The 15253-nt window shown below is 52.3% G+C and overlaps 1 protein-coding gene across 1 annotated transcript in view; it reads right to left on the bottom strand.

Annotated features, from left to right (window-relative positions):
• The window catches only part of LOC121273080 (serine/threonine-protein kinase NLK2-like), a 38610-nt gene that overhangs the window by 9148 nt on the left and 14209 nt on the right, over nt 1-15253 (bottom strand). Inside the window, exons 3-7 of the mRNA XM_041180040.1 lie at nt 12248-12303; nt 11126-11232; nt 10833-10918; nt 9596-9805; nt 8270-8371 (exon numbers count right to left, since the gene is read on the bottom strand). Of these exons, the coding sequence (XP_041035974.1) occupies nt 8270-8371; nt 9596-9805; nt 10833-10918; nt 11126-11232; nt 12248-12303 (561 nt within the window). The remainder of the gene's footprint in view (nt 1-8269; nt 8372-9595; nt 9806-10832; nt 10919-11125; nt 11233-12247; nt 12304-15253) is intronic.

Below are 15253 nucleotides of genomic sequence, written 5' to 3'. Positions count from 1 at the left end.
AGGGGGTGGGGTTTATAAGAGGATGGGGTTAAGGGGCTGGGGGTTATAAGGGGGTGGGGGTTATAAGGGGGTGGTTGGTAATGGGGTGGGGGTTATAAGGGGATGGGGGTAAGGGGGCGGGTGTTATAAGGGGGTGGGGTTAAGGGGGTGGGGTTCATGAGGGGATGGGGGTAAGGGGGTGGGGGTTATAAGGGGATGGGGGTTATAAGGGGGTGGGGTTATGAGGGGATGGGGATTATAAGGGAGTGGGTGTTACAAGGTGATGGGTGTTATAAGGGGATGGGGGGTAAGGGGGTGGGGTTATAAGGGGGTTGGGGTTATAAGGTGGTGGGGATTATAAGGGGATGGGGTTATAAGGGGGTGGGGGTTATAAGGGGGTGGGGGTTATAAGGGGGTGGGGGTTATAAGGGGTGGGGGTTATAAGGGGGTGGGGGTTATAAGGGGATGGGGGTTATAAGGGGATGGGGTTATAAGGGGATGGGGGTTATAAGGGGATGAGGGGTAAGGGGGTGGGGGTTATAAGGGGGTGGGCGTATAAGGGGATGGGGGTTATAAGAGGGTGGGGGTTATAATTGGGTGGGGGTTATAAGGGGTGCGGGTTATAAGGGGGTGAGGGTAAGGGGATTGGGGTTATAAGGGAATGGGGGTAAGGGGGTGGGGTTTATAAGGGGGTGGGGGTTATAAGGGGATGGCGGTAAGGGGGTGGGTGTTATAAGGGGATGGGGTTAAGAGGGAAGGGGGTTATAAGGGGGTGGGTGTTATAAGGGGATGGGGGTTATAAGGGCGTGGGTGTAAGGGGGTGGGGGTTATAAGGGGGTGGGGGTAAGGGGGTGGGTGTTATAAGGGGGTGGGGGTTATAAGGGGGTGGGGGTTATAAGGGGGTGGGAGTTATAAGGGGGTGGGGTTATAAGGGGACGGGGGTTATAAGGGGAAGGGGGTTATAAGGGGAAGGGGGTTATAAGGGGGTGGGCGTTATAAGGGGTTGGGAGTTATAAGGGGGTGGGGGTTATAAGGGGTTGGGGGTTATAAGGCCATGTGGGTTATAAGGGGATGGGGGTTATAAGGGGATGGGGGTTATAGGTGGGTGGGGGGTTATAAGGGGGTGGGGGTTATAAGGGGGTGGGGTTATAAGGGGTTGGGAATTATAAGGGGGTGGGAGTTATAAGGGGTTGGGGGTTATAAGGGGATGGGGGTTATAAGGGGGTGGGGTTATAAGGGGATGGGGATTATAAGGGGGTCGGTGTTACAAGGTGATGGGTGTTATAAGGGGATGGGGGTAAGGGGGTGGGGTTATAAGGGGGTGTGGGGTTATAAGGGGAAGGTGGGGTTATAAGGGGATGGGGATTATAAGGGAGTGGGGGTTATAAGGGGGTGGGGGTTATAAGGGGTGGGGGTTATAAGGGGTGGGGGTTATAAGGGGATGGGGGTTATAAGGGGGTTGGGGTTATAAGGGGCTGGGGGGTTTATCAGGGGAAAGGGGGGTAAGGGGAAGGGGGTTATAAGGGGATGGGGGTTATAAGGGGGTGGAGGTTATAAGGGGAAGGGGGTTATAAGGGGAAGGGGGTTATAAGGGGAAGGGGGGTAAGGGGATGGTGTTTATAAGAGGATGGGGGTTATAAGGGGATGGGGTTTATAAGGGGGTGGGGGTTATAAGGGAATGGGGTTATAAGGGGGTTGGGCTTATTAGGGGGTGGGGGTTATAAGGGGGGTGGGGGTTATAAGGGGGGTATAAGGGGGTGGGGGTTATAAGGGATGGAGGTTATAAGGGGATGGGGGTTATAAGGGGATGGGGGTTATAAGGGGATGGGGGTAAAAGGGTGGGGGATATAAGGGGGCGGGGGTTATAAGGGGGTGGGGGTTAAACGGGGGTGGGGGTTATAAGGGCGTGTGGGTTATAAGGGGATGGGCGTTATAAGGGGATGGGGGTTTATAAGGGGATGGGGGTTTATAAGGGGATGGGGGTTATAACGGTGTGGGGGTTATAAGAGGATGGGGTTTATAAGGGGATGGGGGTTTATAAGGGGATGGGGTTATACGGGGATGGGGGTTATAAGGGGGTGGGGGTTATAAGGGGGTGGGGGGTAATGGGGTGGGGGTTATAAGGGGGTGGGGGTTATAAGGGGGTTGGGGTTATAAGGGGATGGGGGTTATAAGGGGATGGGGGTTATAAGGGGATGGGGGTTATAAGGGGGTGGGGGTTATAAGGGGGTGGGGTTTATAAGTTGTTGGGTGGTAAGGGGCTGGGGGTTATAAGCGGGTGGGGGTTATAAGGGGATGGGGGTTATAAGGGGGTGGGGGTTATAAGGGGGTGGGGGTTATAAGGGAGTGGGGGTTATAAGGGGGTGGGAGTTATAAGGGGAAGGGGTGTTATAAGGGGATGGGGGTTATAAGGGGTGGGGGTTATAAGGGGATGGGGGTTATAAGGGGATGGGGGTTAAGGGGGTGGGGGTTATAAGGGGGTGGGTGTTATAAGGGGGTGGGGGTTATAAGGGGATGGGGAGTAAAGGGGTGGGGGATATAAGGGTGTGGGGTGTAAGGGCGTGTGGGTTATAAGGGGAAGGGGGTTATAAGGGGGTGGGGGTTATAAGGAGGTGGGGATTATAAGGGGGTGGGGTTTATAGGGGGTGGTGTTTATAAGGGGGTGGGGTAAGGGGGTGGGGTTATAAGGGGATGGGGGGTAAGGGGATGGGGGTAAGGGTGTGGGGGTTATAACGGGGTGGGGGTTTATAAGGGGATGGGGTTATAAAGGGTTGGGGGGTTATTAGGGGATGGGGGGTAAGTGCGTGGGTGTTATAAGCGGGTGGGTGTTATAAGGGGGTGGGGGTTATAAGGGGGTGGGGGTGATAAGGGGGTGGGGGTGATAAGGGGGTGGGGGTATAACGGGTGGGGGTTATAAGGGGTGTGGGTTATAAGGGGATGGGGGTACAGGGGTGGGGGTTATAAGGGGATTGTGGTAAGGGGGTGGGGGCTACAAGGGGGTGGGGGTTATAACGGGGTGGGGGATAAGGGGGTGGGGGTTATAAGGGGATGGGAGTAAGTGGGTGGGGTTTTTAAGGGGATGGGGGTAATAAGGGGACGGGGGTTATAAGGGGGTGGGGGTTATAAGCGGGTGGGGGTTATAAGGGGGTGGGGGTTATAAGAGGATGGGGGTTATAAGGGGATCGGGGTAAGGGGGTGGGGGTTATAAGGGGATGGGGTTTGTAAGGGGGTGGGGGTTATAAGGGCTGGGGTTTATAAGGGGATGGGGGTTATAAGGGGATGGGGGTTATAAGGGGGTGGGAGTTATAAGGGGATGGGGGTTATAAGGGGGTGGGGGTTATAAGGGGGTGGGGCTTATAAGAGGATGGGGGTTATAAGGGGATGGGGGTTATAAGGGGGTGGGGGTTATAATGGGATGGGGGTAAGGGGGTGGGGGTTACAAGGGTGTGGGGGTTACAAGGGTTTGGGGGGTAAGGGGGTGGGGGTTATAAGGGATGGGGGTAAGGGGGTGGGGATTATGAGGGGGTGGGGGTTATAAGGGGATGGGGGTTATAAGGGGGTGGGGGTTATAAGGGGGTGGGGGTTATAAGGGGATGAGGGGTAAGGGGGTGGGGGTTATAAGGGGGTGGGAGTTATATGGGGATGGGGGTTATACGGGGGTGGGGGTTATAAGGGTGTGGGGGTTATAAGGGGGTGGGGTTTATAAGGGGGTGGGGTTTATAAGGAGATCGGGGTAAGGGGGTGGGGGGTTATAAGGTGATGGGGGTTATGAGGGGATGGGGGTTATAAGGGGGTGGGGGTTATAAGGGGATGGGGGTTATAAGGGGATGAGGGGTAAGGGGGTGGGGGTTATAAGGGGGTGGGCGTTATAAGGGAATGGGGGTTATAAGAGGGTGGGGGTTATAATTGGGTGGGGGTTATAAGGGGGTGCGGGTTATAAGTGGGTGAGGGTAAGAGGGTGGGGGTTATAAGGGGGTGGGGGGTAAGGGGGTGGGAGTTATAAGGGGGTGGGGGTTATAAGGGGATGGGGGTTATAAGGGGGTGGGGTTATAAGGGGATGGGGATTATAAGGGGGTCGGTGTTACAAGGTGATGGGTGTTATAAGGGGATGGGGGGTAAGGGTGTGGGGTTATAAGGGGGTTGGGGTTATAAGGTGGTGGGGCTTATAAGGGGGTGGGGGTTATAAGGGGGTGGGGGTTATAAGGGGGTGGGGGTTATAAGGGGTGGGGGTTATAAGGGGGTGGGGGTTTTAAGGGGATGGGGGTTATAAGGGGATGGGGATTATAAGGGGCTGGGGGTTATAAGGGGAAGGGGGGTAAGGGGAAGGGGGTTATAAGGGGATGGGGGTTATAAGGGGGTGGAGGTTATAAGGGGAAGGGGGTTATAAGGGGAAGGGGGTTATAAGGGGAAGGGGGTTATAAGGGGAAGGGGGGTAAGGGGATGGTGTTTATAAGAGGATGGGGGTTATAAGGGGATGGGGTTTATAAGGGGGTGGGGGTTATAAGGGGATGGGGGTTATAAGGGGGTTGGGCTTATTAGGGGGTGGGGGTTATAAGGGGGTGGGGGTTATAAGGGGGGTATAAGGGGGTGGGGGTTATAAGGGATGGGGGTTATAAGGGGATGGGGGTTATAAGGGGATGGGGGTTATAAGGGGATGGGGGTTAAAAGGGTGGGGGATATAAGGGGGCGGGGGTTATAAGGGGGTGGGGTTAAGGGAGTGGGGTTATAAGGGGGTGGGGGTTATAAGGGGATGGGCATTATAAGGGGATGGGGATTATAAGGGGATGGGGGTTTATAAAGGGGTGGGGTTATAAGGGCGTGGGTGTAAGGGGGTGGGGGTTATAAGGGGGTGGGGGTAAGGGGGTATGTGTTATAAGGGGGTGGGGGTTATAAGGGGGTGGGTGTCATAAGGGGGTGGGAGTTATAAGGGGGTGGGGGTTATAAGGGGGTGGGGGTTATAAGTGGATGGGGGTTATAAGGGGAAGGGGGTTATAAGGGGTGGGAGTTAAAAGGGGTTGGGAGTTATAAGGGGGTGGGGGTTATAAGGGGGTGGGGGTTATAACGGGGTGGGGGAATAAGGGGGTGGGGGTTATAAGGGGATGCGGAGTAAGTGGGTGGGGTTTTTTATGGGGATGGGGGTTATAAGGCGACGGGGGTTAATAAGGGGGTGGGGGTTAGGTATAAGCGGGTGGGCGGTGATAAGGGGGTGGGGGTTATAAGAGGATGGGGGTTATAAGGGATCGGGGGTAAGTGGGGTGGGGGTTATAAGGGGATGGGTTTGTAAGGGGTGGGGGTTGTAACGGGGGTGGGGTTTATAAGCGGATGGGGTTATAAGGGGATGGGAGGTTATAAGGGTGGTGGAGTTATAAGGGATGGGGGTTATCAGGGGATGGGGGGTAAGGGGGTGGAGTTATAATGGGATGGTGTTAAGGGGGTGGGGGGTACAAGGGTGTGGTGTTACAAGGGTTTGGGGGGTAAGGGGGTGGGGGTTATAAGGGAGGAGTAAGTGGGTGGGGGTTATGAGGGGGTGGGGGTTATAAGGGGATGGGGGTTATAAGGGGGGTGGAGGTTATAAGGGGGTGTGGGGTTATAAGGGATGAGCGGTAAGGGTGGTGGGGGGTTATAAGGGGGTGGGAGTTATATGGGGATGGGGGGTTATACGGGGGTGGGGGTTTATAAGGGTGTGGGGGTTATAAGGGGGTGGGGTTTATAAGGGGGTGGGGTTTATAAGGAGATCGGGGTAAGGGGGTGGGGGTTATAAGGTGATGGGGGTATGAGGGGATGGGGGTTATAAGGGGGTGGGGGGTTATAAGGGGATGGGGGTTATAAGGGGATGAGGGGTAAGGGGGGTGGGGGTTATAAGGGGGTGGGCGTTATAAGGGGATGGGGTTATAAGGGGGTGGGGGTTATATGGGTGGGTGTTATAAGGTGGGTGCGGGTTATAAGTGGGTGAGGGTAAGAGGGTGGGGGTTATAAGGGGGTGGGGGGTAAGGGGGTGGGGTTTATAAGGGGGTGGGTGTTATAAGGGGATGGCGGTAAGGGGGTGGGTGTTATAAGGGGATGGGGTTAAGAGGGAAGGGGGTTATAAAGGGGTGGGTGTTATAAGGTGATGGGGGTTATAAGGGCGTGGGTGTAAGGGGGTGGGGGTTATAAGGGGGTGGGGGTAAGGGGGTGGGTGTTATAAGGGGGTGGGGGTTATAAGGGAGTGGGTGTCATAAGGAGGTGGGAGTTATAAGGGGGTGGGGGTTATAAGGGGGTGGGTGTTATAAGTGGATGGGGGTTATAAGGGGAAGGGGGTTATAAGGGGGTGGGAGTTAAAAGGGTTGGAGTTATAAGGGGTGGGGTTATAAGGGGGTGGGGGTTATAACGGGGTGGGGGATAAGGGGGTGGGGGTTATAAGGGGATGGGAGTATGTGGGTGGGGTTTTTAAGGGGATGGGGGTTATAAGGGGACGGGGGTTATAAGGGGGTGGGGGTTATAAGCGGGTGGGGGTTATAAGGGGGTGGGGGTTATAAGAGGATGGGGGTTATAAGGGGATCGGGGTAAGGGGGTGGGGGTTATAAGGGGATGGGGTTTGTAAGGGGGTGGGGGTTATAAGGGGGTGGGGTTTATAAGCGGATGGGGTTTATAAGGGGATGGGGTTTATAAGGGGATGGGGGTTATAAGGGGGTGGGAGTTATAAGGGGATGGGAGTTATAAGGGGGTGGGGGTTATAAGAGGGTGGGGCTTATAAGAGGATGGGGGTTATAAGGGGATGGGGGTAAGGGGGTGGGGGTTATAATGGGATGGGGGTAAGGGGGTGGGGGTTACAAGGGTGTGGGTGTTACAAGGGTTTGGGGGGTAAGGGGGTGGGGTTTATAAGGGATGGGGGTAAGGGGGTGGGGGTTATGTGGGTGTGGGGGTTATAAGGGGATGGGGGTTATAAGGGGGTGGGGGTTATAAGGGGGTGGGGGTTATTAGGGGGTGGGGGTTATAACGGGTTGGGGGTTATAACGGTTTGGGGGTTATAAGGGGATGGGGGTTATGAGGGGTAAGGGGGTGGGGGTTATAAGGGGGTGGGAGTTATATGGGGATGGGGGTTATACGGGGGTGGGGGTTATAAGGGTGTGGGGGTTATAAGGGGGTGGGGTTTATAAGGGGGTGGGGTTTATAAGGAGATCGGGGTAAGGGGGTGGGGGTTATAAGGTGATGGGGGTTATGAGGGGATGGGGGTTATAAGGGGGTGGGGGTTATAAGGGGATGGGGGTTATAAGGGGATGAGGGGTAAGGGGGTGGGGGTTATAAGGGGGTGGGCGTTATAAGGGGATGGGGGTTATAAGGGGGTGGGGGTTATAATTGGGTGGGGGTTATAAGGGGGTGCGGGTTATAAGTGGGTGAGGGTAAGAGGGTGGGGGTTATAAGGGGGTGGGGGGAAAGGGGGTGGGGTTTATAAGGGGGTGGGGGTTATAAGGGGGTGGGGGTTATAAGGGGGTGGGGGTTATAATTGGGTGGGGGTTATAAGGGGGTGCGGGTTATAAGTGGGTGAGGGTAAGAGGGTGGGGGTTATAAGGGGGTGGGGGGAAAGGGGGTGGGGTTTATAAGGGGGTGGGGGTTATAAGGGGGTGGGTGTTATAAGGGGATGGGGGTTATAAAGGCGTGGGTGTAAGGGGGTGGGGGTTATAAGGGGGTGGGGGTAAGGGGGTGATAAGGGGGTGGGGGTTATAAGGGGGTGGGAGTTATAAGGGGGTGGGAGTTATAAGGGGGTGGGGGTTATAAGGGAGTGGGGGTTATAAGGGGGTGGGGGTTATAAGGGGAAGGGGGTGATAAGGGGGTGGGAGTTATAAGGGGTTGGGAGTTATAAGGGGGTGGGGGTTATAAGGGGGTGGGGTTATAAGGCGGTGGGGGTTATAAGGGGGTGGCGTTATAAGGGGGTGGGGGGTAAGGGGGTGGGGGTTATAAGGGGGTGGGAGTTATAAGGGGATGGGGGCAAGGGTGTGGGTGTTATAAGGGGGTGGGAGTTATAAGGGGATGGGTGTAAGGGGGAAGGGGGTTATAATGGGGTGGGTGTAAGGGGGTGGGGTTATAAGGGGGTGGGGCTTATAAGGGGATGGGGGTAAGGGGGTCGGGGTTACAAGGGGATGGGTGTAAGGGGGAAGGGGGTTATAAGGCAGTGGGGGTAAGGGGGTGGGGTTAAAGGGGGGTGGGGGGTACGGGGGCGGGGGTTATGGGGGTGAGAGAGGAGCGGGGGAAGGGCAGTGGAGGACGGGGTGAGATGGATGTAAACAGGGCGCGTACAGACGGGCAATCTCACCGCTTTCGGTCTCCCCCTTAGGATGTGGGCCTTGGCTCCATCACAGGCACTGTGGAAGGCCAAGGCTGGAGGGGTCCCCAGGAGATCAGTGATCAGGTCCAACTGCAAGAGGCAAGGCCCAGAGAGAGAGAGTCAGGAATGATCCAAACTCCACAGTCAAACCATCACCAACCCCCTGCTCAGAAACACGGGTAAAACACCATCACCCTGGGTGGGGCTTTCCAGACCCCAATCAGACTCAGCTCACTGACATCATTCCCCATTGGATAAAAGACATTCAAGGGGCTGAATGGCCTCCTCCTGTTCCTGTGTAACAGGGCTGGAGAGGGGCTGAATGGCCTCCTCCTGTTCCTGTGTAACAGGGCTGGAGAGGGGCTGAACGGCCTCCTCCTGTTCCCGTGTAACAGGGCTGGAGAGGGGCTGAACGGCCCTCCTCCTGTTCCTGTGTAACAGGGCTGGAGAGGGGCTGAACGGCCTCCTCCTGTTCCTGTGTAACAGGCTCGAGGAGGGGCTGAATGGCCTCCTCCTGTTCCCGTGTAACAGGGCTGGAGAGGGGCTGAACGGCCCTCCTCCTGTTCCTGTGTAACAGGCTCGAGGAGAGGGGCTGAACGGCCTCCTCCTGTTCCTGTGTAACAGGCTCGAGGAGGGGCTGAATGGCCTCCTCCTGTTCCCGTGTAACAGGGCTGGAGAGGGGCTGAACGGCCCTCCTCCTGTTCCTGTGTAACAGGCTCGAGGAGAGGGGCTGAACGGCCTCCTCCTGTTCCTGTGTAACAGGCTCGAGGAGGGGCTGAATGGCCTCCTCCTGTTCCTGTGTAACAGGCTCGAGGAGGGGCTGAATGGCCTCCTCCTGTTCCTGTGTAACAGGGCTGGAGAGGGGCTGAACGGCCTCCTCCTGTTCCCGTGTAACAGGGCTGGAGAGGGGCTGAACGGCCCTCCTCCTGTTCCTGTGTAACAGGCTCGAGGAGAGGGGCTGAACGGCCTCCTACTGTTCCTGTGTAACAGGCTCGAGGAGGGGCTGAATGGCCTCCTCCTGTTCCCGTGTAACAGGGCTGGAGAGGGGCTGAACGGCCTCCTCCTGTTCCCGTGTAACAGGGCTGGAGAGGGGCTGAACGGCCCTCCTCCTGTTCCTGTGTAACAGGCTCGAGGAGAGGGGCTGAACGGCCTCCTCCCCTTGCCAACTCCGGCTGTCCTGCTCCCACTTTCAGGGATGACCCTCACCCCGAGGTCCCACCGAACGGTTCCCAACCCACCCCCCCCCCGCCCAACACCCCCCACCCCTCCCCACCCCCCCCAACACCCCCCACCCCCACAACCCCGAAGATTCACCTGCTGGATCGGACTCTGCGCTTGGAACAGGATTCTCCGGCCCAGCAGCTCGGCGAAGATGCAGCCGACCGACCAGATGTCAATGGAGCTGTCGTAGTGGGTGCTGCCCATCAGGATCTCCGGGGCCCGGTAGTACTGCGTCACCACCTCCTGCGTCATGTGCCTGGAAAGGTCCGGCTCCTCCAGCCTCGCTAGGCCAAAGTCGCAGATCTGAAGAGGGGACGGGGCGGGCAGAGCAGAGGTGCGGAGAACGAGAGGGAGACAGAGGCTCAGAGAGCGTTCGACAGGCAGTCACTGACAACAACCGACCTCCCCCTCTCCTTCGCTCCCTCTGCTCTGTATCTAACCCCGGTGCTGTACCTGTCCTGGGAGTGTTTGATGGGGGACGGTGTAGAGGGAGATTTACTCTGTATCTAACCCCGTGCTGTACCTGTCCTGGGAGTGTTTGATGGGGGACGGTGTAGAGGGAGATTTACTCTGTATCTAACCCCGTGCTGTACCTGTCCTGGGAGCGTTTGATGGGGGACGGTGTAGAGGGAGATTTACTCTGTATCTAACCCCGTGCTGTACCTGTCCTGGGAGTGTTTGATGGGGGACGGTTGTAGAGGAAGATTTACTCTGTATCTAACCCCGTGCTGTACTGTCCTGGGAGTGTTTGATGGGGACAGTGTAGAGGGAGATTTACTCTGTATCTAACCTCGTGCTGTACCTGTCCTGGGAGTGTTTGATGGGGACAGTGTAGAGGGAGATTTACTCTGTATCTAACCCCGTGCTGTACCTGTCCTGGAGTGTTTGATGGGGACAGTGTAGAGGGAGATTTACTCTGTATCTAACCGGTGCTGTACCTGTCCTGGGAGTGTTTGATGGGGACGGTGTAGAGGGAGATTTACTCTGTATCTAACCCCGTGCTGTACCTGTCCTGGGAGTGTTTGATGGGGACGGTGTAGAGGGAGATTTACTCTGTATCTAACCCCGGTGCTGTACCTGTCCTGGGAGTGTTTGATGGGGACAGTGTAGAGGGAGATTTACTCTGTATCTAACCCCGTGCTGTACCTGTCCTGGGAGTGTTTGATGGGGACAGTGTAGAGGGAGCTTTACTCTGTATCTAACCCCGTGCTGTACCTGTCCTGGGAGTGTTTGATGGGGGACTGTGTAGAGGGAGATTTACTCTGTATCTAACCCCGTGCTGTACCTGTCCTGGGAGTGTTTGATGGGGACGGTGTAGAGGGAGACAAACCTTTAAGACACAGTTACTGTTGACGAGTAAGTTCCCGGGTTTGATGTCACGATGTAAAACCCCTGCCGAGTGCAAATATTTCAGCCCTAGAATCAGAAACGGAAGAGTTAGAGCAGGCAAGAATCCAGAATAAACTTTATCAACCTCTCCCTCGGTCCCCGCTGCCCCCTCTCCCTCCATCCCTGCTCCCCCCTCCTCCCTCGGTCCCCCCTCTCCGTTTCCCTCAATCTCCCTCGTATATCTCTGTGGATTTGGTCTTCAGCCTTGGATGATCCTTTCTCGATCGCACTGACCTCTGAGTATCTGGTACAGGAAAACTTTGATGTGGTCCGAGCTAAGAGTTTGTGGAGACACGATGACTTTGTGGAGATCACTCTGCATTAACTCAGTAATGACATATCTGGAGCACAGCTGGGAGTCAAGGAGCTATGTCTGACTGGTGGGCCTGCCCTACAACCCTCCCTATCCCTGTAACCTCCTCCAGCCCCTACACACCTCCCTCTCTCTGTAACCTCCTCCAGCCCCTACACCCCTCCCTAACTCTGTAACCTCCTCCAGCCCCTACACCCCTCCCTATCTCTGTAACCTCCTCCAGACCCTACAACCCTCCCTATTTCTGTAACCTCCTCCAGCCCCTACAACCCTCCCTCTCTCTGTAACGTCCTCCAGCCCCCTACAACCCTCCCTATTTCTGTAACCTCCTCCAGCCCCTACAACCCTCCCTCTCTCTGTAACCTCCTCCAGCCCCTACACCCCTCCCTAACTCTGTAACCTCCTCCAGCCCCCTACACCCCTCCCTAACTCTGTAACCTCCTCCAGCCCCCTACACCCCTCCCTATCTCTGTAACCTCCTCCAGCTCCCTACACCCCTCCCTATCTCTGTAACCTCCTCCAGCCCATACACCCCTCCCTATCTCTGTAACCTCCTCTAGCACCTACACCCCTCCCTATCTCTGTAACCTCCTCCAGCTCCCTACACCCTTCCCTATCTCTGTAACCTCCTCCAGCCCCTACATCCCTCCCTATCTCTGTAACCTCCTCCAGCCCCCTACACCCCTCCCTATCTCTGTAACCTCCTCCAGCCCCCTACAACCCTCCCTATCTCTGTAACCTCCTCCAGCCCCCTACAACCCTCCCTGTCTCTGTAACCTCCTCCAGCCCCCTATAACCCTCCCTATCTCTGTCACCTCCTACAACCCTCCGAGATCTCTCCTCTTCTCCGATTCCAGCCTCTCGAGCATCCCCCGATTCCCATCGCTCCACCATTGGCAGCCGAACCTTCAGCAGCCTGGGGAGGGCCCTAAGCTCTGGAATTCCCTCCCTGAATCTCGCCACCCGCCCCCCATGTCTTGCTGTCTGCTCCTTAATAACCGACCTCATCAGACGAGCTATTGATTAAAAATGCAAAAGGATACATCTCCTCAAAATAATCAATATGTGGAGGCTGCAAAATATCAAGAGCTGAGAGGACCTGTGAATGTATTAAAAACATTTTAGACTATAATTCAGAAATCAAACAGGCAAATCACATCACATAACACACCCTATGACATTATCCATTATATACAACAGACATGCAGTAACATGCAGTGTTATTATATAATATACACAGTGTTATACCCAGTAACGCACAGTGTGTTATTATATAACATATACAGCGTTATACCCAGTAACGCACGGTGTGTTATTATATAATATACACAGTGTTACACCCAGTAACGCACGGTGTGTTATTATATAATATACACAGTGTTACACCCAGTAACGCACGGTGTGTTATTATATAATATACACAGTGTTATACCCAGTAACGCACGGTGTGTTATTATATAATATACACAGCGTTATATCCAGCAACGCACGGTGTGTTATTATATAATATATACAGCGTTATACCCAGTAACGCACGGTGTGTTATTATATAATATATACAGCGTTATACCCAGTAACGTACGGTGTGTTATTATATAATATACACAGCGTTATACCCAGTAACGCACGGTGTGTTATTATATAATATATACAGTGTTATACCCAGTAACGCACTAGGTGTTATTATATAATATACACAGCGTTATACCCAGTAACGCACGGTGTGTTATTATATAATATACACAGTGTTATACCCAGTAACGCACGGTGTGTTATTATATAATATATACAGTGTTATACCCAGTAACGCACGGTGTGTTATTATAATATACACAGCGTTATAACCAGTAACGCACGGTGTGTTATTATATAATATAAACAGCTTTATACCCAGTAACGCACGGTGTGTTATTATATAATATACACAGTGTTATACCCAGTAACGCACGGTGTGTTATTATATAATATATACAGCGTTATACCCAGTAACGCACGGTGTGTTATTATATAATGTACACAGTGTTATACCCAGTAACGCACGGTGTGTTATTATATAATATACACAGCGTTATACCCAGTAATGCACATTGTGTTATATAATATACACAGCGTTATACCCAGTAACGCACGGTGTGTTATTATATAATATACACAGCGTTATACCCAGTAACGCGTGATGTGTTATTATATAATATACACAGTGTTATACCCAGTAACGCGCGGTGTGTTATTATATAATATATACAGCGTAATACCGAGTAACGTGCGGTGTGCTATTATATAATATACACAGTGTTATACCCAGTAACGCACGGTGTGTTATTATATCATATACACAGCGTTATACCCAGTAACGCACGGTGTGTTATTATATAATATACACAGCGTTATACCCAGTAACGCACGGTGTATTATATAATATACACAGCGTTATACCCAGTAACGCACGGTGTGTTATTATATAATATATACAGTGTTATACCCAGTAACGCACGGTGTGTTATGATATAATATGCACAGCGTTATACCCAGTAACGCACGGTGTGTTATTATATAATATACACAGCGTTATACCCAGTAACGCACGGTGTGTTATTATATAATGTATACAGCGTTATACCCAGTAACGCATGGTGTGTTATTATATAATATACACAGCGTTACACCCAGTAACGCACGGTGTGTTATTATATAATATACACAGCGTTATACCCAGTAACGCACGGTGTGTTATTATATAATATACACAGTGTTATACCCAGTAACGCACGATGTGTTATTATATAATATACACAGCGTTATACCCAGCAACGCACGGTGTGTTATTATATAATATATACAGCGTTATACCCAGTAACGCACGGTGTGTTATTATATAATATATACAGCGTTATACCCAGTAACGCACGGTGTGTTATTATATAATATACTCAGCGTTATACCCAGTAATGCACATTGTGTTATACAATATACACAGCGTTATACCCAGTAACGCACGGTGTGTTATTATATAATATACACAGCGTTATACCCAGTAACGCGCGATGTGTTATTATATAATATACACAGTGTTATACCCAGTAACGCGCGGTGTGTTATTATATAATATATACAGCGTAATACCGAGTAACGTGCGGTGTGTTATTATATAATATACACAGTGTTATACCCAGTAACGCACGGTGTGTTATTATATCATATACACAGCGTTATACCCAGTAACGCACGGTGTGTTATTATATAATATACACAGCGTTATACCCAGTAACGCACGGTGTATTATATAATATACACAGCGTTATACCCAGTAACGCACGGTGTGTTATTATATAATATATACAGTGTTATACCCAGTAACGCACGGTGTGTTATGATATAATATGCACAGCGTTATACCCAGTAACGCACGGTGTGTTATTATATAATATACACAGCGTTATACCCAGTAACGCACGGTGTGTTATTATATAATGTATACAGCGTTATACCCAGTAACGCATGGTGTGTTATTATATAATATACACAGCGTTACACCCAGTAACGCACGGTGTGTTATTATATAATATACACAGCGTTATACCCAGTAACGCACGGTGTGTTATTATATAATATACACAGTGTTATACCCAGTAACGCACGGTGTGTTATGATATAATATGCACAGCGTTATACCCAGTAACGCACGGTGTGTTATTATATAATATACACAGCGTTATACCCAGTAACGCACGGTGTGTTATTATATAATGTATACAGCGTTATACCCAGTAACGCATGGTGTGTTATTATATAATATACACAGCGTTACACCCAGTAACGCACGGTGTGTTATTATATAATATACACAGCGTTATACCCAGTAACGCACGGTGTGTTATTATATAATATACACAGTGTTATACCCAGTAACGCACGGTGTGTTATTATATAATATACACAGCGTTATACCCAGCAACGCACGGTGTGTTATTATATAATATATACAGCGTTATACCCAGTAACGCACGGTGTGTTATTATATAATATATACAGCGTTATACCCAGTAACG

This window comes from Carcharodon carcharias, chromosome 38 (assembly GCF_017639515.1).
Source record: "Carcharodon carcharias isolate sCarCar2 chromosome 38, sCarCar2.pri, whole genome shotgun sequence".
Taxonomy (NCBI): domain Eukaryota; kingdom Metazoa; phylum Chordata; class Chondrichthyes; order Lamniformes; family Lamnidae; genus Carcharodon; species Carcharodon carcharias.
Note: the sequence above shows the minus strand (reverse complement) of the source record. Positions and strands in the feature narration are given on the sequence as shown.